Source organism: Nilaparvata lugens, chromosome 14 (assembly GCF_014356525.2).
Source record: "Nilaparvata lugens isolate BPH chromosome 14, ASM1435652v1, whole genome shotgun sequence".
Lineage (NCBI taxonomy): Eukaryota > Metazoa > Arthropoda > Insecta > Hemiptera > Delphacidae > Nilaparvata > Nilaparvata lugens.
The window spans coordinates 5,335,321-5,358,577 of NC_052517.1; the positions used below are offsets into that span (position 1 = coordinate 5,335,321).

The 23,257-nt window shown below is 33.9% G+C and overlaps 2 protein-coding genes across 8 annotated transcripts in view; one reads left to right on the forward strand and one right to left on the reverse strand.

Annotated features, from left to right (window-relative positions):
• Positions 1-23,257, reverse strand: part of LOC111064279 (E3 ubiquitin-protein ligase Ubr3) — a 144,680-nt gene that overhangs the window by 70,154 nt on the left and 51,269 nt on the right.
• Positions 2,079-23,257, forward strand: part of LOC111046010 — a 31,323-nt gene continuing 10,144 nt past the window's right edge. The window contains exons 1-3 of one of the 7 annotated variants that reach the window (XM_039440597.1): positions 2,079-2,237; positions 6,208-6,621; positions 11,123-11,310. In XM_039440597.1, the coding sequence (XP_039296531.1) occupies positions 6,219-6,621; positions 11,123-11,310 (591 nt within the window). In that variant the 5' untranslated portion in view covers positions 2,079-2,237; positions 6,208-6,218. Of the gene's footprint in view, positions 2,326-6,161; positions 6,622-11,122; positions 11,311-15,745; positions 16,161-20,812; positions 22,299-23,257 lie in introns of those variants that run through there. The other 6 variants (XM_039440599.1, XM_039440598.1, XM_039440600.1 and 3 more) reach the window with 6 other exon arrangements.

Sequence of the window (23,257 nt, forward strand, 5' to 3'; positions counted from 1 at the left end):
TCAACAAAATAATTAGATTATGTTGATCAAATCAATTAAATTGTCTAGCTTGATAAAATTTCTCGCTGATTGATTATGATTACACATCTGAAAATAATTCTGTCTCTCTCCCACATATAGTGAGGTCCACGTTATAATGACAGTATTTGATCAACTTTGTTTTTGCTATACTTGTCTATCATTCGACAAAGACGGTGGTACTATCCTTTTCTAGGTTCACAACGATGCCAATTATGTTTTTGATAGTGTAGAAATATGATTAATTGATGCAGGGAATCGGCATTCTCCTATCTTTATCCACTGCCATTATAAAGTGGACCTCACTATAGGCACACGCATCTTCTGTTATCGAGAGACGACGAAATTATCATCTGTTTTCCAAGGATGAATTATCCTTTTAATGTCGTTCAGCGATTTTTCCAAAGAATGAGACCTAGTGCAATCGAATCTTTATATCATAAACCTACTATGTTCCAAACTTCGTGAAAATCGTTAGAGCCGTTTTCGAGATCCGTTAAACATGAATAACCAGATATAGAAATAACCAGATATATAAATACAGAAATTGCTCGCTTAATACATTGGGATTGGCGTCCTCCTCCGGCTTCTCTTCCTCCATAATTCTAACCCTCCATAATTCACAGTAAACGCTTGATCCCACAACGAATTTACAGAAGTTCTACTGTAGCCACAAATCGAGACAACATGTACTTTCAAAATTGTCATAAGTGAAAAGTTTCCAAAAGTGTAGCACACAGCCTAATAAATAGCACAATTTTATTGTTATAATAAAAAAATATTTAATTTTCATAAAATTTTGATGGAGAACTAGCATAGAAATCTTGTTTGGAATTAGATAACCACGCAAAAATCGCGAGCCAAAATTACAGCAGCATTAAAATTATGCAAATACCGATTTAACTGATAGAAGAAAGTACAACAATACAAAAGAATTTGATCAATCCAAAGATAATAAAAATCGAATGACAATCGAGAGTTGAAAAGAAAGTGAAATTAAAACAAAAATCGATCAACTGATAGATAAAAAGAAAGTGAAATGAAATATGATAACACTATTCACTGTAGAGAAACAAAGAAGATGACTTCTGTCTCATGCTTACTATAATGAGGAGGACCGCGTTTATTTATTCATTCTTTATTGATTCATACAATATTTGAAATTTGTTTGCCAAAAAATTCATACATTACAAAACTTTGATAGAAGATACAATAAGAGTACATTATCAAAAATGATAGGGAGAGAAAATAAGGTAACCTTGTGCTATTCCTCTCCCAAATTTAGATAAGGTTACACACAGTCCGAAATAGGTTGAGTCAGAGACAAGAAATATAGTATGCTCCTTATCTTACTATAATCTATGCTACTATAATCTATTATCTATGCTACTTTTGCTCCTTTATCTATGGTTGAGTCTTGTAGTTGTTCACTTCACAAAATTTTCAGTCCTAATTTTTTTTCGCAAAGTAGATTTTTAAATGTAGATGCTTCAAAACCAAACATAGAAGGTTAACATAAAACGTTATAATGAAGAAGGATAGAGATTTAATTTTTAATATGGAGGCTTGATTGCTTTTGCTGGTGATGCCAAATTACACATGAAAAGTATATAATTATGATTTTGGTATTATTTATGCTTACTTTTCATTTTATTACTTTATACTTTTGATTATAAAATTATGTATTTTCTTTTGTTTGTTTTGAATATGTATTTATTGTATTGTATTTATTTATTGTATAGTATTTATTGAATGATTTGATTTGAAAGAAAAAGAACCACTGAAGAAAGATAGGAGCACAGTGTTGCCGAATCTCTCTTTTGCCACTGTCTTATCAAAAAAACGCGTGATTCAAAAAGGAACATTTCTGTCAAATTTCATGAAAATCTATTGCCGTGTTTCGCCGTAAATGCGGAACAAATATATGCAAAACCGTCGACTTGAATCTTAGACGTCACTTCGCTCGGTCACTAACCTGAGTAACCTGCAAGCAACGCGTATCTTGTGGGCTTCCTCTCTGCAACAACGTGTTCCAACGGTCGTTTACAAAAATGTATTATTAGTTCAGTTTTTCTCAATGGCGTGACCTGGTGATAGATAGCGGTAGATTATTAGAACAGCTGGTAGATTTTAGACCAAGTTTAGACCAACACATCCCATTGTTGGGGTGTAGGGTTGGTAGTTCTAGGTTTTTTAGGATTGTGTTTTTGTGAGCTTGGGTAAGTTTTTTGAAAAAAGATACAAGGTTAACCGGTCGGTGTTTAGTTGAAGCTTCAAACAAAGAACCAACATCTTATCTTAGTGAAGGTCTTTCACCTACTCGTCTATCAAAATCCATTTAATTATGTCTTAATTAATCGTTTGGTTACAATACTAATTAATGAAAATAATCTAAAACATTTCCTAAATAAAAATCATGAATTTCATTCACTCAATTCAAGATTGTAATCTGAAATTCCTGAAAACCATCTCTCTGACTGTTTCTATCGTAACATAACCTAACATTCACAAGATTGACTTAGATTTTCAAATTGAATCTAAGGCTAGGCACACACCAGTTAGTCAAGACAAGACAAGACATGTTCAGACACGTTTAGTCACAATACTTCACATAGTTGCTTATGAAGACATGTCTAATTGCAATGACTAGGCCTAATCAGTGTGTATTGCGTCACAAGCAGCTATGTAAGTATTGTGACTAAACGTGTCTGATCATGTCTTGTCTTGTCATGACTAACTGGTGTGCGCCTAGCCGAAGACATGATCAGACAAGTTTAGTCACAATACTTCACATAGTTACCTTATGAAGACATGTCTAATTGCAATGACTAATCAGTGTGTGTCGCGTCATAAGTAACTATGTGAAGTATTGTGACTACACGTGTCTGATCATGTCTTGTCTTGTCATGACTAACTGGTGTGCGCCTAGCCTGACATGATCAGACACGTTTAGTCACAATACTTCACATAGTTGCTTATGAAGACATGTCTAATTGCAATGACTAATCAGTATGTATTGCGTCATAAGCAACTATGTGAAGTATTGTGTCTGATCTTGTCTTGTATTGACTAACTGATGTTTGCCTAGCCTAAAGGTGAGTACAGATATACGCGCCGCGAACATGAGAAATTCACTTTTAATCAGCTGGCTATATATGTATTTTTACAGAAACTGTAGGATACAGATATAAAAAGCTTAGCATCAGCTGATTCAAAGAGAATTTGTCATGTTCGCGGCGCGTATATCTGTACGCACCTTAAGAGAAAATCGTTGCTAATCTTCTATTTAATAAAAATTCATACCAAATTGATTTATCTGATTGCAAAAATCACATCAGTATGAAAAATGATGAATAATTGACCTAAACCCAGATTAAACTTCGGTTCTTGCTGTAGCTTCAATGTTATTACATTGCTTTATTCACAACACCAGGAGAAAACCCGTCCTCCGCAAGGGACTATTTTAGAACTTGACAAACTGAAAACTTGATGTAATGAAATCTTGAAGAATTGAAAATAGGTCTATACTATAACCATCCTCGGTTAATTAAGAATCTATTATGCAACGTTTCAAGTAAATCAGTCCAGTAGTTCAGACGTGATGATGCGTCAAACATAATTTTCCTATCCCCTACGTGTATGTCAGTTCTTTAAAAACACTTATTGACATGGGCTGCTTTTAAATTAATAAAACAAAATAAATCTTATAGCACCCTTTATTCGTTGTTCAACTATTTTAAAGTTTTTTAAAGAATAAAGGGTGCTATAAGATTTATTTTGTTTTATTAATTTGTCAGTTCTTTACTTTGTTATAGTATAGATTAATTCAATAATAATCTGATTAACTGATAAAGAATAATATAATTTAGAACAAAAATCATTCATGATTTTGTGTAAGGCATTACCTAATAAATATTAGTTCACGCAAAGTACCGTTAATATATCCTGAATAAACGTGAAAAAATAGTTAAACCAGAATAAATTGAACAAACTCAGTTTTCTCTCTCGTTTATCGTAAACTCAGATTAGATTGAACTACAATGAACTGATAACGTCAAGTCAAGATTTCAAGTACTGAAGGCTAATGATTGCACCAAAGTTCACAGTTCACAACTAGTAAAAATAATGACTGATTAATAGTGAATCTGGTATCAATTTAATTATTGACCAACAATTCAAGTTGAGATAAAAGTTTAGAATAAATTTGAAACTTATATAGAGTCGTGTGTGTTGAATATTTTATTGTTGCACTTTTGAGGCACCAAGGGCCGTTTGCATAGTGCCAGTTTAAACTAAATTTCATCTTGAACTGGATTAAATCTATATTAAGTATCATCTGTTATAATGCGATTCATTTTGAGTTTAAGCCAACAGCTGATTGAATTCAGTTTAAGCTTTCACTGTGCAAACTGCCCGAAGTAGAAATAATTTTGATATTAAATATATTATCCCGTGTATAGCCTTCTAAATGAATCAACAGGTTCAATAATACTGTCCTCTGATAAACCCTTCATTGAAATAAACTACACTCTGGAATTTATGTGATTAATTGATTGTGAACAAAATGAAATAAGGCATGACAATATTAGTCTATTATAATGTTATTATTGTCCTGTATGAAGACTTCCATTTAAAAATAAAAGAATCGAAAAATTATCTTATATAGCCTACAGACTGAAATTTAGATTATTATTTTTAGAACTAAAGGTTTCAAAAAAGTTGAAACTTGACTGAATTTGAGATTGATTTTTTTTTTCAATAAAATAATTGAAACCCTCTATGAAATAATCCTTCAACCTCCTCCAATTTATATTCAATTTCAGGTGATTGAGAAACAATCCATGAAATATATTAACAACGGATTAGTGTGAAACCCTTTATTTGAAACCACAAATTTAATAAAACCATCAGTGTGAACACCCCCATTTAAAACTGAAGGTTACAAACCTTCGTCCTGTCAATTTCAGGTGATTGAGAAACAATCCATGAAATATATTAACAACGGATTAGTGTGAAACCCTTTATTTGAAACCACAAGTTTAATAAAAACCATTAATGTGAACACCCCCATTTAAAACTAAAGGTTACAAACCTTCGTCCTGGGTGAACACGCTCATTCAAATCTACATGTTTGAAAAAATCGCCCTGTGTGAAAACCCCCATTTAAACTACACACATAGAGAAAATATATCAAAAGTAAATATCCCTTAGTATAGGGCGTTTATGTTGCAAATGTGCCTATTAACTAAAGCCGATAGTCCTAGTAGTTGTTTTTACTTTCGTTGCCCTATTACCATAGGTAAAGAAAGTATTGCTTTCCAAAAAAAATTAAGGTACCCTAATTTCAAGTTTTCTATACGTTTCAAGGTACCCTGAGTCCAAAAACATGATTTTTGGGTGTTGGTCTCTGTGTGTGTGTATGTGTGTATGTCTGTGAACACGATAACTCCATTCCTAATCAACCGATTGACTTGAAATTTCAAACTCAAGGTCCTTATACCATGAGGATCCGACAATAAAAAATTCAATAAAATTGAATTCAAAATGGCGGATAATTACTAAAAAACCATGTTTTTCACGGTTTTCTCGAAAACCGCTCTAACGATTTTCTTCAAATTTATATCATGGATAGCTATTTATAAGCCCCATCAACTGAGATGAGTCTCATTTCTGGAAAAATTTCAGGAGCTCCGTAGTATGAAAACCCCTATCTAATCGTACAGGTTTCAAAAAATCTCCCAATGTGAACACCCCCATCTACTCCTACAGGTTTTAAAAAAATCACCCTGTGTGGACACCCATTCAAAACTACAGGTTTCAAATATATTCCAGTGTGAACACATCAATTTAATACTACAATATCAATATATTTCAAAATATCACCCTATGAGAACACCTCCACCTAATCCTACAGGTTTCAAAAAATCTCCCAATGTGAACATCCCCATCTATTCTTACAGGTTACAGAACTTTGCCCAGTGTGAACACCCCCATTTTATCTTACAGGTTTCAAAAATCTCCCTGTGTGAACACCTCCACTTAATTCTACAGGTTTCAAAAAATCTCCCAATGTGAACACCTCCACCTAATCCTACTAGTTTCAAAAAATCTCCCAATGTGAACACCCCCATCTAATCCTACAGGTTACAAAAGTTTGCCCAGTGTGAACACCCACATCTAACCCTACAGGTTTCAAAAACATGGCACCCAATTTGGTGGCCTTTTGCCTCCTGGTGACAACGACTCTCCTAGCACCACCTCCTGCAGCTTCCTTCGGCATAGACGACGCAGTCGACACAGTGGACTTCGTCAAGGAAGTGGTGCACGACATCCTCAACATCTGGGACGTGGTGGGCACCAAAATAGTGCCCGATGACACCATTCTGCCCCCGTTTTTGAAAAAGAAAAACCAGAAAATCCTGGATCGTATGGTGCAGGTGGCGAGGAGTGTAGACAAGGCTCAGGATATGCTCATGTCGTCATCGGTGGAGGCAATTGGGAATCTGAAGTATGACTTGGCCAACCTCATTCAGTACAACTCCGCCTTCCATGAATTGATTGACAAAATCAACAAAATTGATGCCGCTCATCGAGATTTCACAGGTTGGTTGACAAAATAATCTATTATAATTTGATATTTAAATAATTTATTTGTTATAATCTGTATTTGGATCTACTTCTTATACTTCTCCTTCTTCTTTTTCTTTTTCCTCATTATCATCTTATTCTTCTTCATTATCATCATCATCATCTTCGTCTTCTTCTTCTTCTTCTTCTTCTTCTTCTTCTTCATTATCAACATCATCCTCTTCTTCTTCATTATCAACATAATCTTCTTCTTAATCTCCTGCTTTTTCTTCTCCTACTTCTTCTGACTTCGTCATCTTCTTCTTCTTCTTCTTCTGACTTCGTCATCTTCTTCTTCTTCTTCTTCTTCTTCTTCTTCTTCTTCTTCTTCTTCTTCTTCCTCCTCCTCCTCCTCCTCCTCCTCCTCTCTTTCCCTCCTTCTAAGATGACTGAAGGCACTGTAGGCAGTTTGCCCCCATAACAACCAACGTAAACAAAAAAAATTGCCAGACTGCCAACTTGAACGCTTCCATAACAACCAACGTAAAACAAAAAAATTGCTAGACATTCAGCGTGAACACCTCCATAACAACCAACGTAGAACAAACAAGTTGCCAGACTGAAGTCACAATTATTGCAGACAGCATCATGCTTCCCCTAATGAACTCTCAAACCAGATGGACAGAGAAATCTGGCAACACCGCGTTCCGGAAATATCAAACAGCTGAAAATATATTGAAATCAAGAGAGTTGTACGACTTGAGTGAGTGTGTGAGAGAGAGATTGAAAGAGTATGAGTGTGACACGCAGAAAGAGAAAGAGAGAGAGTGAGTGAGTGAGAGTATGACACACGGAGACAGATTGAACAAGGGGAGAGATTATTGACAGAGAGAGAGAGAGAGAGAGAGAGAGATACTTAGAGAGAAAGAGAGAGAGTATGGGATAGTGATTGACAAGAAGAGAGATTATAGGAGGGTGATAGAAAGAGAGTGAGAAAGAGAGATATAGCATGGGAGAATGATTGACAAGAAGAGAGATTATAGGAGAGCCATTGAGAGAGTGACAGTAAGAGAGAGAGAGATTGAGAGAGACCTGACAAAACAGCAGTAGTCTAGTGAAGGTGGCCTTGTATTGTATGACCCCTTGTGTCTGTATTCTACAGTGAGGAACACGTTATAATGACAGTATTTGATCAACTTTGGTTTTGCTATCCTTGTCTATCATTCGACAAAGCCGGTGGTACTATCCTTTTCTAGGTCCACGATGATGCCAATTATGTTTTTGACAGTGTAAAAGTATAATTAATTAATGCAGAGAATCGGCATCGCTATTCTTCTATCTTTATCCACTGCCATTATAACGTGGACCTCACTATAATGTTGTCAACTATACTAAACTCACACAATTTTATTCTAATGTCATAGAAATTAGAACTACAAGGAGGGAAGATTCAGCTTCAACGGTGCACGCTATATTGTTTCTATTTCTTCTTCTTCTTCTTCTTCTTCTTCTTCTTCTTCTACTACTACTACTACTTCTTCTGTTGCTCCTCCCACATCACCATGTTCTTATTCTTCTTCTGCGCTTTCTCTTTTTTCTTCATCTTCTCCCTCTTTACCTGAACCTCCTCCTCATCTTTATTCTTTCACTTCTTCATTTAATTTTCTATTTCTTCATCTTCTCCTAAATCTTTTCTACTTCTCCCTCTTCTCATAATTCTTGTCCTACTCCTTCTTTTCCTTCTCTCCTAGTTTTCCTTTTCCTATCAGTGTTGTTGATGTTTCTTCTTCTTCTTCTTCTCTTGCTTCTCCTACATCACCATCTTCTTATTCTTCTTCTGCGCTTTCTCTCTTTTCTTCATCTTCTCCCTCTTTACCTGATGCTCCTCCTCCTGTTTACGCTTTCACTTCTTCATTTGATTTTCTATTTCTTCATCTTCTCCCACGTTTTCTTCTTCTCCCTCTTCTTCTCCTTCTTCTTCACCTTCTTCTCTTTTCTTTGAACCCTCTCCTCTTTTAGTTTTCCTTTTTCTATCAGTGTTCTTCTTCTTCTTCCTCTTCTTCAAAGATTTTTCAAACTTATTCTCAGTTTTCGATTTCTGCTTCTTCTTTTTATTCTTCTTATTCATAATCATCTCAAACTATTCATTGAGAAAGAAATGTTCCTGTGAACAGAAATTAATTGACCATATGATTTTGACTTGGAAAATTTTGAAACAGATAATCACGATATCAGGTTGAAATAAAAACAAAAAAGGCAAGCGTGTGTAAAAGACTTTGTTTTTCCCTGTTTCCCTAGCAACGAATTCGAATATGATGAAACCTATTCGTGTGGAGGGGGCGTTCGGTGCTATGCGGTTGCTATTCGGTACCGAATTCAAACCTAATCTTCGTTTCACACTTATCGGAATTTGCCAAAAACGAACCGAACCGAACCGAATGGGTGTGAAACTATCCTCATTCGGTCAATACGTCCAATTTTCAAGAATACCTACATCATTATTAAACGAAAATCCCAATTAAATGCTGTAAATCGCCCCGAAGACTTCTGCTACTGCAAATATTGAAAACAGGGTAAACAGCTAGATGGAAATTCGATGAGTGCTACTGTACAAAAATTATTTGTCAGCCCGGGAATCGAACCCAGTATCTGCTAATTCCTAATTCGAATCAGGAATTTTCCTAATTCGAATTAGGAGATACTGGGTTTGATTCCCGGGCTGACAAATAATTTTTGTACAGTAGCGCTCATTAGGAGAATTCCTGATTCGAATTAGGAATTAGGAGATACTGGGTTTGATTCCCGGGCTGACAAATAATTTTTGTACAGTAGCGCTCATTAGGAGAATTCCTGATTCGAATTAGGAATTAGGAGATACTGGGTTCGATTCCCGGGCTGACAAATAATTTTTGTACAGTAGCTCTCATCGAATTTCCATCTAGCTGTTTACCCTGTTGTCATTATTTGCAGTAGCAGAAGTCTTCGGGGTGAATTACAGCATTTAATTGGGATTTTCGTTTAATAATAATTATTCATTAATTAGCATTTAAACGAATGCAACTTCCAATCTATTTCCATCTACATCCTCGTAGAATTATTCTGCAATTATAATTCTACATTTTTTCTAATAATTGACCGAACGAAGTGAGGTCTAAGATTCAAGTCGACGGTTTGGCATTTCTCTTAGGGCCGTTTGCACAGTCAAAGTTTAAACTCAATTTAATCAGCTGGTGGCTTAAACTCAAAAGCTGGGTTTACACCAAAGTTATTAACAAAATGTTAATAACTTAATCCTTATAAATTCTATTAGATTGAACGCAAGTTGACAAACACACATGTTCATCATGTGTATGATAAGTTATGTTCAATCTAATATAATCTAAAAGGATTGAGTTATTAACATTTTGTTAATAAATTTGGTCTAATTGCAGCTTTAAGGTCTTTGGTTTCAATATTTTGTTTTGCAGTCATGGTATTATTATGCGTGCCCATCAGTATCAATATTCTCACATTCGAAAAAACTAATTTAATAGGTGAATAAAAATAAACAAATGAACTAAATAATAATGCTGGAAAAATTATAATATTTGATTCTAAAAAATTAATTTTCATCAGATAGGAAGATCATCACGGAACTGGATGAATTATATCATATGAAATACAAATTTAAACGTGAACTGAGTTTGTTAACATTTAAAACAGTTGACATCTGGTACTTGTGGATGAGAATACTGCGTGAGGTCTACTGTTCACAGAACTACTAGTATAAAAGGAAAAAGAAGCCTCCTTCATACGCCAATATTGGAGTAAAAATCAGACTATAGAATTATTCATCATAAATCAGCTGACAAGTGATTACACAGATGTGTGGAGAAGCCAGTCTATTGCTGTATTTCCATAAGGTCTATAGTTTCAATCAGGTACTTGTGGATGAGAATACTTCGTGAGGTCTACTGTTCACAGAACTACTAGTACAATAACAGTTTAGTAATATACTAATAACAATGATATTATAAAGAACAACAATTATTCTACAATAACATTTTAGATCGTGATGGAAGTGCCCTAACTGAATCATGATAAAGCATTTGAATTACTCGCTTGACCTTTGCCATTTAGATAAACGTCTCATGAATCAGCACACAGTTTACGTTATTCTTTGTCCAACTTTAATATTATTGACGCAAAAATTTGCAGTTTAATATCAATGCAACATTGAAATATTGAATTAATTGTGTATAGTGAGGTCCACGTTATAGTCAGCAATCGATTGAAAATGGTGTTGCTATCGTTGTCTGTCATTAGACAAAGCGGATAGCATTATCCTTTTCTAGCTCCGCTGCGTTAAAAAATTGTTTTTTGATACAATGTAGACATATTAATAATGAGCAAAATATTCAACTCAATATTTTATTGGTGTTGCTATCCTTGTCTGTCATTAGACAAAGCAGATAGCTCTATCCTCTTCTGAGACCCACCCACAATGAACCCACAAGAACCCTCTGTTTATTGATAAAACTTTTTGTAATATTTTCAGATTACATAAACCGTACAGACAAGTATGAACGTCACACCACGGAAAGTTTTGCAGTTTACGTTGTATCGCACAACCCCGATTCCGTTCAAAAATTGACCGAGCAATTGCATCAGCTGATTGTACCAGAGACGGGGCCTTACTCTTTCAATGACAAAAGTATTTTACTCCAGCTACGAGAGGGTATTGAGGTTAGTAAAATCATAGAGAAAAGATAGCATAAGAAAAATCCCATGGTTTGTAGAATTCATTCAAAGTTTGCAAGTTTTGTATCAAATTATAGTTTTGTGTATCAAGTTCAGATGCTACTGTATCATGTGTCTTGATACGGTATCATTTATGGTGATTTGCCACGATATAGTGCGTTTATGTTGTAGATGTGACTGTTAACTGAAGCCGATAGTCCTAGTAGTTGTTTTTGGTGAAGCTATGTGACGCTGGTAAATTATTTTTACTAATTGTATGCTTAATGTTAGCCTCAACAGTCATAAAAGAATTTATAATTACTAATAAATTTAATATAAATGAACAAAGTTTATTTATTCAAGACAAGTCTCTCATACTGTGCCCTTCTTACACTCCCAACAACACACTAATAATAGACAGTGTATAGGGTGTCTATGTTGCAAATGTGAGTGTTATCTGAAGCCGATAGTCCTAGTAGTTGTTTTTGGTGAAGCTATGTGACGCTGGTAGTCTCTCATACTGTGCCCTTCTTACACTCTTACACTCCCAACAACACACTAATAATAGACAGTGTATAGGGTGTCTATGTTGCAAATGTGAATGTTAACTGAAGCCGATAGTCCTAGTAGTTGTTTTTGGTGAAGCTATGTGACGCTGGTAGTCTCTCATACTGTGCCCTTCTTACACTCTCACACTCCCAACAACACACTAATAATAGACAGTAGTCGACAGTAATCGGCTACAGTTGACAAACATATACTTGAAATTTAGAACATATGGGATACCTTCTCATGCTATATTTTCTCTATAGTGTAATACAGTGCCAATTACTAATAAAATATAAACTAAGAAATAAAAATAAACCCAAGCCAAACTTCAACTAACAAAGAATATGATCTAGAAATTAAGATGATTTTCACATATGGTGAGGTACAAGTTATAATGACAATGGAGAAAGATAGGGAAACAGCGTTGCCGATTATCTGCCTTCTAGGGGATAGCTGATACCGGAATATCTGATGTAATAATAACTGTCTATTCTTTTTTAAAATAATAATATTTTTTTATCATAGTCATTCAATTTCAGCTGTTTTACATGCATGAAATCAAGCCGGTAAACAGCTGATTGTAGAACAAATAAACATATGATTCTCCTTACAGCATACTATACTGTAATAAAATTAGATGTTTCCTATACAGTCGAGTATGTTTTCTAGTTCCAAATCAGGAACAGCAAAACTGGTACAAAAACCGCCTTTTAGCGTTCCAGGTAGAAGTTTTGTCAACTACAATCAAGAAAATCCTGATTCGAAACTTGTGAACTAGGTTATGTTTATAGAATGCATGTAGTAATGTCAGCACAAGCAGGCAATGTTTTCTGTTTCTCAATTACTCTTTTCTAAATTATTATGACAAAAAATAGTGTACGTTACTTGGCCGTGAATGTCTTTTGCAGTGCTCGAATGAAATTCTAGTATCGGCTAACGCCTCGACTAGAAACATCATTCTCGCCTGCAAAAGGCCCCTTCCCGTCCTTGTGACTTAAGATACTATTTCAATGATTTAATAACAAATTTTCATGAATAAAATTAAATATTTTGTTCATTAATTATCTCTACATTGTTAGAAACTAACCAGGCAACGTTGCACAGCTAGAGAAGGATAGTGCTATCTGCTTTGTGGAATGATAGACAAGGATAGCAACACCAATGTAATCAAATACTGCCATTATAACGTGGGTCTATAAGTAAAAGTGATATAGAAGAGCAGTAGAGTTCTAACATTGCATCAAATATGTGACACATCATAGTCTTGTATCACAATGCTTTGTCATGACTGGATTCATTCAATTATTAACGGAAGCTACTGGGATATCTGATTGCACAAAGTGTTCTGATAAAAGTACAATGATAAAAGCTCTCTTTACTTCTTCTTATTCTTCTTCTTCTTCTTCTTCTTCTTCTTCTTCTTCTCCTCCTCCTTCTTCTTCTTCTTCTTCTTCTTCTTCTTCTTCTTCTTCTTCTTCTTCTCTTCTTCATCATCATCATCATCATCATCATCATCATCATCATCATCTAGTTGTTCATCTTCTTACTCTCCATCATCTTCATAATTTTGTTCTTCATCTTCATCGTTATTTTCTTCTTCCTCATTTTGTTTTTCTTCTTCTTCTTCTTCATCATAATTTTCTTAATCACCATCATCATCTCCATTATTTTGCTGTTCATCTTATTCTCTTTCATCATCAACATCATTTAGTTCATCTTCTTCTCCTTCTTCTTCTTCATCTCCTTCTCTTAGTTCTACTCCTTACTATTTCGTGATCTATCCCCATCTTCTTTTCTTGCCTTACTTCTTTGTCTCCTCCATTCCTCTGCTTCACTTCTTCTTCTCCTTCCTCTCCTCCATCTTCTTCTTCTTCTTCCCGTCTTTATAATTCTCCTTCTACTTCTTCTTCTTCTTCTGCTTCCTCCTTCTTCCCATTGATAACAAACTGGATGATTTATTGATTGATATAGTTTTCAGTGCTTTATTTATTCAGATTACACTATTATACCCTGATGATGAGAGATGTGTTGATTAACAGTTTTAGTGTGTTCCGAACCATTGTACCATTGAATCATTGATTAGATACAAATCATCAATAACTTTGCAACAGAACAAGATAATTGATACAAATAATGATTAATAACCGTGCAACGTAACTAAAAAATGCAAGCAACGGATCTACATAATCTAAGCAACGGAAATAAAACCCAAGCAACGGAACTCGATAATCTAAGTAACAGAACTAGATAATCCAAGCAACAGAACTAAAAAATGCAAGCAACAGAACTAAAAAAATCAAGCAATGGATCTACATAATCTAAGCAACGAAAATAAAATTCAAGCAACAGAACTAGGTAATCCAAACAACGGAACTCGATAATCTAAGCAACGGAACTAGATAATCCAAGCAACAGAACTAAAAAATGCAAGCAACAGAGCTAAAAAAATCAAGCAATGGATCTACATCTAAGCAACGAAAATAAAATTCAAGCAACAGAACTAGATAATCCAAACAACGGAACTCGATAATCTAAGCAACGGAACTAGATAATCCAAGCAACGGATCTAAAGAATGCAAGCAACAGAACTAAAAAATTCAATGGATCTACATAATCTAAGCAACGGAAATAACATCCAAGCAACAGAACTCGATAATCTAAGCAACGGAACTCGATAATGTAAGCAACGGAACTACATAATCTAAGCAACGGAAATAAAATTCAAGCAACAGAACTACATAATCTAAGCAGCGGAACTCGATAATCTAAGCAACGAAACTCGATAATCTAAGCAACGGAACTCGATAATTCAAGCAACGGAACTCGATAATCCAAGCAACGGAACTATAAAAATTCAAGCAACGGAACAAAAAACTAGTTCTTGTCCAAGGCAGGAACTGTTATCTTCCAGACACTTTGCTACAAAAAAGTAAACACCTGTTTTATCTTCACTGGCCCAAAACACGTGACGTAATAGTGGGAGACCAATAAAAACTCTACCATAGGATGCTCCACAATACGTGTTGCTTCTGATACAATTCACTAAGATACACTTTGCTTTTGACTTAATTATTCACAATTGTATCATTATTTACTAGCAGATAACCCGTACTCAACAAGGGTCTAATTATAGAAACTTGAAAAACTGAAGACTTGACCTACTGAAATCTAGAAAAATTTAAAATAGGCCTACAACCATCTTCGGTAAATTAAGAATCTATATGCAAAATGTGAAGTTAATGAGTTGAGTAGTTGAGACGTGATGATGCTTCATTCTTGAATTTCCTATCCCCTACCTGTATAAGCCAGTTCTTTCCTTTTATTATAGAATAGCAGGTAACCCGTGCTCCGCAAGGGTCTAATAAAAAACTTGACAAACTGTAAACTTGAAGAATTTAAAATAGGTCTATAACCATCCTCTGTAAATTGAGAATGTATATGCAAAATGTCAAGTTAATGAGTTGAGTAGTTGAGACGTGATGATGCGTCATTCGTGAATTTCCTATCCCCTACCTGTATAAGCCAGTTCTTTCCTTTTATTATAGACTAGCAGGTAGCCCGTGCTCCGTCTAATAAAAAACTTGTCAAACTGTAAACTTGAAGAATTTAAAATCGGCCTATAACCATCCTCTGTAAATTGAGAATCTATCAAGTTAATGAGTTGAGTAGTTGAGACGTAATGAGGCATCATTCGTGAATTTCCTATCCCGTATGTTTATAAGCCAATTCTTTCCTTTATTATATTATAGATTTCAATAATTTCAAATGATTCTGATACAATCACCAAGCAACACAACTCTTCCGTATCATAAACCAACCACATTGCGTATCAAGGAGCATCCTCTCTGTATCCACATGCCTTTGTTCAATCAGGCGCATCGCTGTTTGTATTGAAACTTAAATCAGCTGGTATTTCTAACCAGTGTCATTTATCATACAACAGTGCATTAGAGATCGTTGCTGCAATTTTTCTAGTGAAGTATTGTTAGATCCTCCTCTAAACCTACGATTTATAATTGTTAAACCTCGTTTAATGAAGCTTTGAATCATCATTCAAGATACTACAGTGTTATTTAACAGTGTTTTGTGAGACGACATTATTTAATTAAATATATTTCTAGATATATTTGTCATTTTTAAATTTTATCTATAATAATCATCTTTGAAGATTCTACGGAGTTTTTAAACAGTGTTGAGTGAGATGACATTATTTAATTAGATATATACTTTTAGATTTAATTATAATCTTTATATTCATCTATAATAATCAACTTTCAAGATTCTACGGAGTTATTAAACAGTGTTATGTGAGACGACATTAATTAATTAAAAATATTATTCTAAATATATTTATCATTTTATCTTTAATAATCTTCATTCAAGATTCAACGGAGTTATTAAAATAATAGTGTTTTGTGAGATGACATTAGTAAATAAGATTTATATTTCTAGATATTTGTAGAATATTCTGTAAAGTTAGAAGAAGATGGTAATATTGTAGGTTATATTTCAGAGTAGCCTAGTGAGTTATTAAAATATACAGAGTCGATTGAAAGAACATTGGTAAATTGATTATAAAATGATCTCTATAGTGAGGTCCACGTTATAATGACAGTGGATAAAGATAGAAGAACAGCTTTGCCTTGCCTCTGCATTAATTAATTATATTTATACATTGCCAAAAACAGATTTTGCATCGTTGTGGAGCTATAAAAGGATAGTAATACCTTCTTTGTCGAATGATAGACAAGGATAGCAAATCAAAGTTTTTTAATTACTGTCATTATAACGTGGACATCACTATGGAATCTAATGCCTTTTAAAAACTTTGAGGCATTGTAGATCATTAATACAGAATAGTATTTGGTAAATTCATTACATAATGATCTAGATTCAATGTTTAGAATCATTTCCTTTTTAGAACTTTGAAGTGTTTTAAATCATTTTAATGCAGTATAGCATTTGATAAATTCATTGTATAAAGATCTCTGGATTCTAATTATTTTTCAGAACTTTGAGATGTTGTAGAATATTTAAGGCTAGGCACACACCAGTTAGACAAGACAAGTTTAGTCACAATACTGCACATAGTTGCTTATGAAGACATGTCTAATTGCAATGACTAATCAGTTTGTGTTGCTTTATAAGCAACTATGTGAAGTATTGTGACTAATCTTGACTAGTGTTGTCTTGACTAACTAGTCTTGTCTAGACTAATACTGTACAGTATTTTCTAGTTCTTTCCCAGAACTTTACAAGTTTGACAGATTACTGTATACATTAATTTATATGTTAATGATGACTGTCGCACCTCCAATATTCAATGAGTACTGTATTATCAATATTTTAAATTTTAATAACAGAATGATTGAATTAAAAAAAACTGAAGATAATTTTCATAAATATCATCAGTGATGAGTGATATTTGTTAGAATAGAGAAAGGGGAATTTACGTTTTACCATTGAGAAAAGATAAGCTTTTACTATATTTTGTTCATGACTTTATATACTATAATAAGATTTACTCCAATTTATCAGATTTCCTTATGGATATAACAACAATATTTCCTAGTCATCGATGTTTGACAGTTTGAAGTAAATTTCTCTATAGGAACTTGTTTCATTACTCAAACATAATATCCTATGTAGTATGAGAGAATTCACTATTTAAAACTGGCCTACTTAACTGGCTTGGGTATTGTAACTGTATACTCTATTAGGCATGTCATAGAAATTTCAGAACAAAAACTATGAGTCACCAATACTCTTCAAAGAAATAGTGAATCACGATATTATTCATTCAAGGCTCCGTTCATTCATTGAACCCAATTCATTTTAGAGTTTACAAATTCTATTGAACCATGTTTCATTTGAATCATTATTTCCATCTAGCTGTTTACCCTGTTGTCAATATTTGCAGTATCAGAAGTCTTCGGAGTGATTTACAGCATTTAATTGGTATTTTCGTTTAATAATAATTATTTATTCATTTATTGAATCAATGAGAATTACACAACTTACAGAAAAGTAGCACAGGCTTATAAGCCCAAAACGGTTCCAATTCTAATTTATACAACAGTCCAAATGTAGCTAGGTTATGTGTCACTTAACATTCATCAAATACACACTCAATTTAAAATTCAGAACACACAAAATTTTTTCCTTAATTAAAAAAATAAATTAAATTGAATTAAATCAATCACAATTAATTAAAAAATTCCAAACTTTGAAAAAACTATAAAATTTTGAGATCGAAAAGACAAACACACTATTTAGAACTTATCACCATGAAGAATTATGAATCATTATTGTTTATTGTTCAACATTATTTGATTATTTTCCAATACTTGGGAGAAAAATTGAGATAGCAATACTCTATCCCCTATAATTTCAAGCATTTTTCAGATTTTCTTGAAACTTGATTGATGTTAGAAAGAGTAACTGACAGACCCTTAAATCAAAATACCTCCAGCTAATTAACTCGCCAATTTGGGAAGTTGAACCTGGCCATTAATTAAAACCCCTACAATTCAAGGGAACTTCAACACAAATCAAGTTTAAATAACTGACAAGAGAAATCAAAAATCTACCTCCAAAAATAGAATCTTTTCACACTTAATCTCAAGCTATATACAAGTTAATTTCATCTCTGTTGGAATGATTCATTCATTCTTTATTCATTTATACAACAAGTACATTATTGAAATGATAGGGAGAGGAAAAATAAGGTAACCTTGTGCTATTCCTCTCCCAAATTTAGATTACACATAGTCCGAAATAGGTTAAGTCTTTTAGTTCTTGTAGCCGAATTATTATGAATAATAAGTCAATCAAAATCTCATTAACTATCGAACAAGCTATTACTTTATGGTGATGAAATTCTATTTTATTAATTTGTTTAATAAGATTTAAAAAAACTCCAATATTCAAATCAACATCTAAACAAACTCGATCAAAACATAACCTCAATCTCAAATCACATTACTGTCAACAAATAAAACCTCAAGTTGAGCACGTTAATCTTGAATTAAACTTCTAATCAATAAGTTATTACAAATCTACCAATCAACTGAGTATCGAAAACTGATCGACGTTTAGGTAACCGGCAAAATAAACTTCCCATCAATTAATGCATGATAAATCTCAATCAAATTTCAGATCAATTATCAAATATCTGCCGATTAACTAAAGATCAAACCTGATCGATGTTTAGCGGCCGATTAAACTTCGATAAACTACATGTCTGCCGATTAACTGAGGATCGAAATCTGATCGATGTTTAGGTAACCGGCCGATTAAACATCAATTAAACTTCCGATCAATTATTACACAATAAATCTTAATCAAATTTCAGATCAATTATTGCATATCTGTCGATTAACTGAAGATCAAACCTGATCGATGTTTAGGTAACCAGCCAAAATTAAACTTCCGATCGATGGAGGATCTTTCTATTAAACTTTTAAACTCTATTAAACTCTTAAACTTTAGATCGAGGATCTAAAATTGATCGAAGTTCAGGTAAACAACCAAACAAACCTCAATCTCCGATTCAATTTCTATTGTTTAGATCCGCGTGTTGAACAGACCAAGGTTACAATAAGCTACTGCGTATCAAGCCAGTATACAACCCACATGCTAAATTATACAAATTTTCTCTTATTATCATTCAGCTACTAGATAATAAAGCACGAAAACCTCATTGTAGTTAGAATTACAAGGAATTAAAGCTTGTTCAGTGATTACTGAATGAATACTTTAATGTATTCAAGATGAATGAATGATTACTGAATTACTGTGGAATGAGTAGGCCTAGTTGAATTCGATAATAACTATGGATTAATCATCGATTAATCAGAGATTATTCATTGATCCATGATGCCAACGAACTTGAGTTTAATGGAAAATGATTGAATTTAATGACTTCCCTTCCTCGTCGATCTTTTCAAGTTCTAAGTTTCAAGGAACAGTTTTGGGCTTTTTAAGGCTGTACAAAGGATAAAAATAAACTTTCTATTGGTGATATTTTTCGAAGTTTTTCTATTTGTATATCATATCAAGCTATGAAAATAAAAAAGTTTTCTCAGGAAAACATTTTTTTCCGATCATTACTTTTTGAGATATGAGCGCCTAGTTTGAATTTTCGGGACAGAAAATTTTAAAATCGGTAAGAGATAAATCCATGAGATTTAGAGGATAGATTCTTCAGGGTATTGTTGATCTATTAAAACAAAAATATTCTGGAAGTCTCAATTTTTAATCAAGTTATTCAATTCACCAAAAATGACCAGAAACACTCAACAAAAAGTTATTTTTGGTCATTTTTAGTAAATTTGAAAACTTTATCAAAGATTGATATTTTCAGAAAATTTATGTTTTACTAGATCAACACTACCATGAAAAATCAGTCCTCTAAATCTCATGGATCTATTTCTTACCAAATTTAAAATGTTCTGTCCCGAAAATTTAAACTTTAGGCACTCATATCTCAAAAAGTAATGATCGAAAAAAAAATGTTTTCCTGGGAAAACTTTTTTATTTTCATAGCTTGATGATATACAAATTTAAAATTTTCTGTCCCGAAAATTTAAACTTTAGGCACTCATATCTCAAAAAGTAATGATCGAAAAAAAATGTTTTCCTGGGAAAACTTTTTTATTTTGATAGCTTGATGATATACAAATCGAAAAAATATCACCAGTAGAAAGTTTATTTTTAGCCTTTGCATTGCCTTAAGCATGTTGTTCCTTTCCCAATCATTCATAGTTGAGAATATTATATTGTAACCTATGTATTAATAAATAAATAAATAAATTGTTTACGTGTACAATTTTCCCTTCAAAACTGTAAATGAATTGTTTGGACAATATTTTTGAGCACAAAATGAACATATTTCAAAAAAAAAAATCGAATATAATAATTTGAGTATAATAAAATAATAATTCACGACTTGTTCTAGGTAGTGAAGTGGCAGTGAAATATTAACAATATCTAGTTTTCACATGATGTTTCAAGCAATGAGAAGTAATTATACAAGTGAACATTCTAAAATATAGTGAAGAAGTTATATACATTATGGACATCATTTCCTAAATCTTTCAAAAAACTTTCAATCACCTATGACAGATCACCATTTTTGTTGAATTCTACCAAATTGATGAACTCACAACATACCCGATTCTTTGAACATGTTTAGCCAAACTGGAAGATGATTTTTTATAGAATTTGAGTATATTCTCAACAAACCCATCAGATTGTGTGAATCAACTTCAATATTTTTTGGATTTCCTTCAAGAAGCTTCAGAACTGCTTCAGTGTTCATTTGAGTTATCAAAATCATTGGATCTAGTGCTTCAACATCAGAACATCTTCAAAAGCATTGAAATCAGCTACAACATTCTTCAGAACTACTCCAAGATCTTTTCATCAGATGCAAAACACTTCAGAACTGTTTCAAAGACTGAAGTTACTACAAAGTTCATAGGATCTACTTCAACATCCATCAAAACATCTCCTAAATCATTGAATCAGCTGGAAAATTCTTCAGAGCTGCTCCAAAGTCTGAACCTACTTCATCATTTATCAAATTCACTACATCTGAGGTTACAACAGAGTTCATTGGATCTACTTCAACATCCATCAAAACATCTCCTAAATCATTGAATCAGCGAAAAAAATCTTCAAAATTGCTAAAAGATCTGAGGTAGACCATTGGATATACCGCGACATACATCAGAACATCTCCAAAATCATTGCATCAACTACAAAACACTTCAGAACTGCTCCAAAGTCTGAAGTTACCACAAAGTTCATAGGATCTACTTCAACATCCTTCAGAACATCTCGAAAATCATTGCATCAGCTACAAAGAACTTCAGAACCCACTCCACCTTCTGCAAACCCACACCATGTCCAGACTTGCGACAACTCTTGGCAAACCCCAACTGTCCCTGGCCTTCCTGCTACTGCTGCTACCCTGGACATCACTGGCCCAGACCCAGGACTTCTCCGATGTCGACCAAGTGCGTCAGATGGTCATCCAGAGGATCAACCGCTTGTGGCGAAAGCTGAGTCACCAGGAATGGGAAAAACTGGCCGAGTCACGAGGTGGCAAAGATGTGCGTCTCCTAGAGGAATTCGCCAGAATATCAGACACCATGAGTGAGGTGACCATCACACCTGTGCCAAAGCTGTTGTTGGCCCCCATATGGACCTATGCCATCATCCAGGTGGAGACCATGGGGATCCTGGGTCTGTACAAGCACTTCAGGACCTACCAGAAGAACCCAGCCCAGGAGAAGATGCCCAGAAAATGGCAGGATTTTGCTGAGAATGTTGTGGAGGACACCTTGGATACTGCATCTGTCACAAAGGCTATGGACAAAATGGCGCAGCTGATTGTCAATGAAGACACCAAAGCCAATATACTTGATGAGATACGCCAGGTAAAATGATAGGGTTGTTTACCTAGAAATGTCCACTATTCACTCTTTACTTGGATTTATTTTTCCACAGAATATTTTTGAGGCAGTTGGATGATACCAATAAGTTGTTTTCTTGTATAAGTCATCACTCAATATTGAGAGATTACCCTTGTTACTACAATAGAACCATAGCAGATGACTTCAGGATCCCACTACCACAGAATAGGTACAGAATGGAAACTGTCAAGAAAACGCCTATCTAACCAATGCTTTTTACATGGCGCAAATACTAGACATGTCACGTGACCTTGGGAAGTTCCAATCCTGGTCTTCTGATTGGCTCGTAGCAGTGAACAAAATCAATTGATCAGATTTTGCGACAGGGTACTAGCCAAGTTTCCATACTGTATGTTTACTGTGCCACTAATCTCAAAATTTCATTCTCGAGTTGGAAAAATTCTTCCTGGTAGTTGGAACCCACCTGAAACTGTGGGTCTCATTATCATCCCCCATTTACAAGTGTACTTATGTGACATCATCCTCAGCATAGAATTTTAAAACTTTGACATGATAGAAATGAAATTAATGGAAAACTAATTCTTTCTTGTCTCCTTGTATCATTTCTGATGTATCACTGTATAATTTCTTATCTATCAATCCTCATTTTTCTTGTATAGTGAGGTCCATGTTATAATGGCAGTGGATAGAGATGGAAGAACAGCGTTGCCTATTATCTGCTTTAATTAATTATATTTCTAAATTGTCAAAAACCGATTTGGCTTAGTCTTGGAGCTAGAAAAGGATAGTACTACCTGCTTTGTCGAACGATAGACAAGGATAGCAACATCAAAGTTCATCAAATACTGTCATTATTACGTGGACCTCACTATACTAGTATTCTTGTATCATCCTTTTTCTATATTTGTATCATTACTGACATAATATTGTTGTATCATTCTAGACATTTCCTTGTATCATTC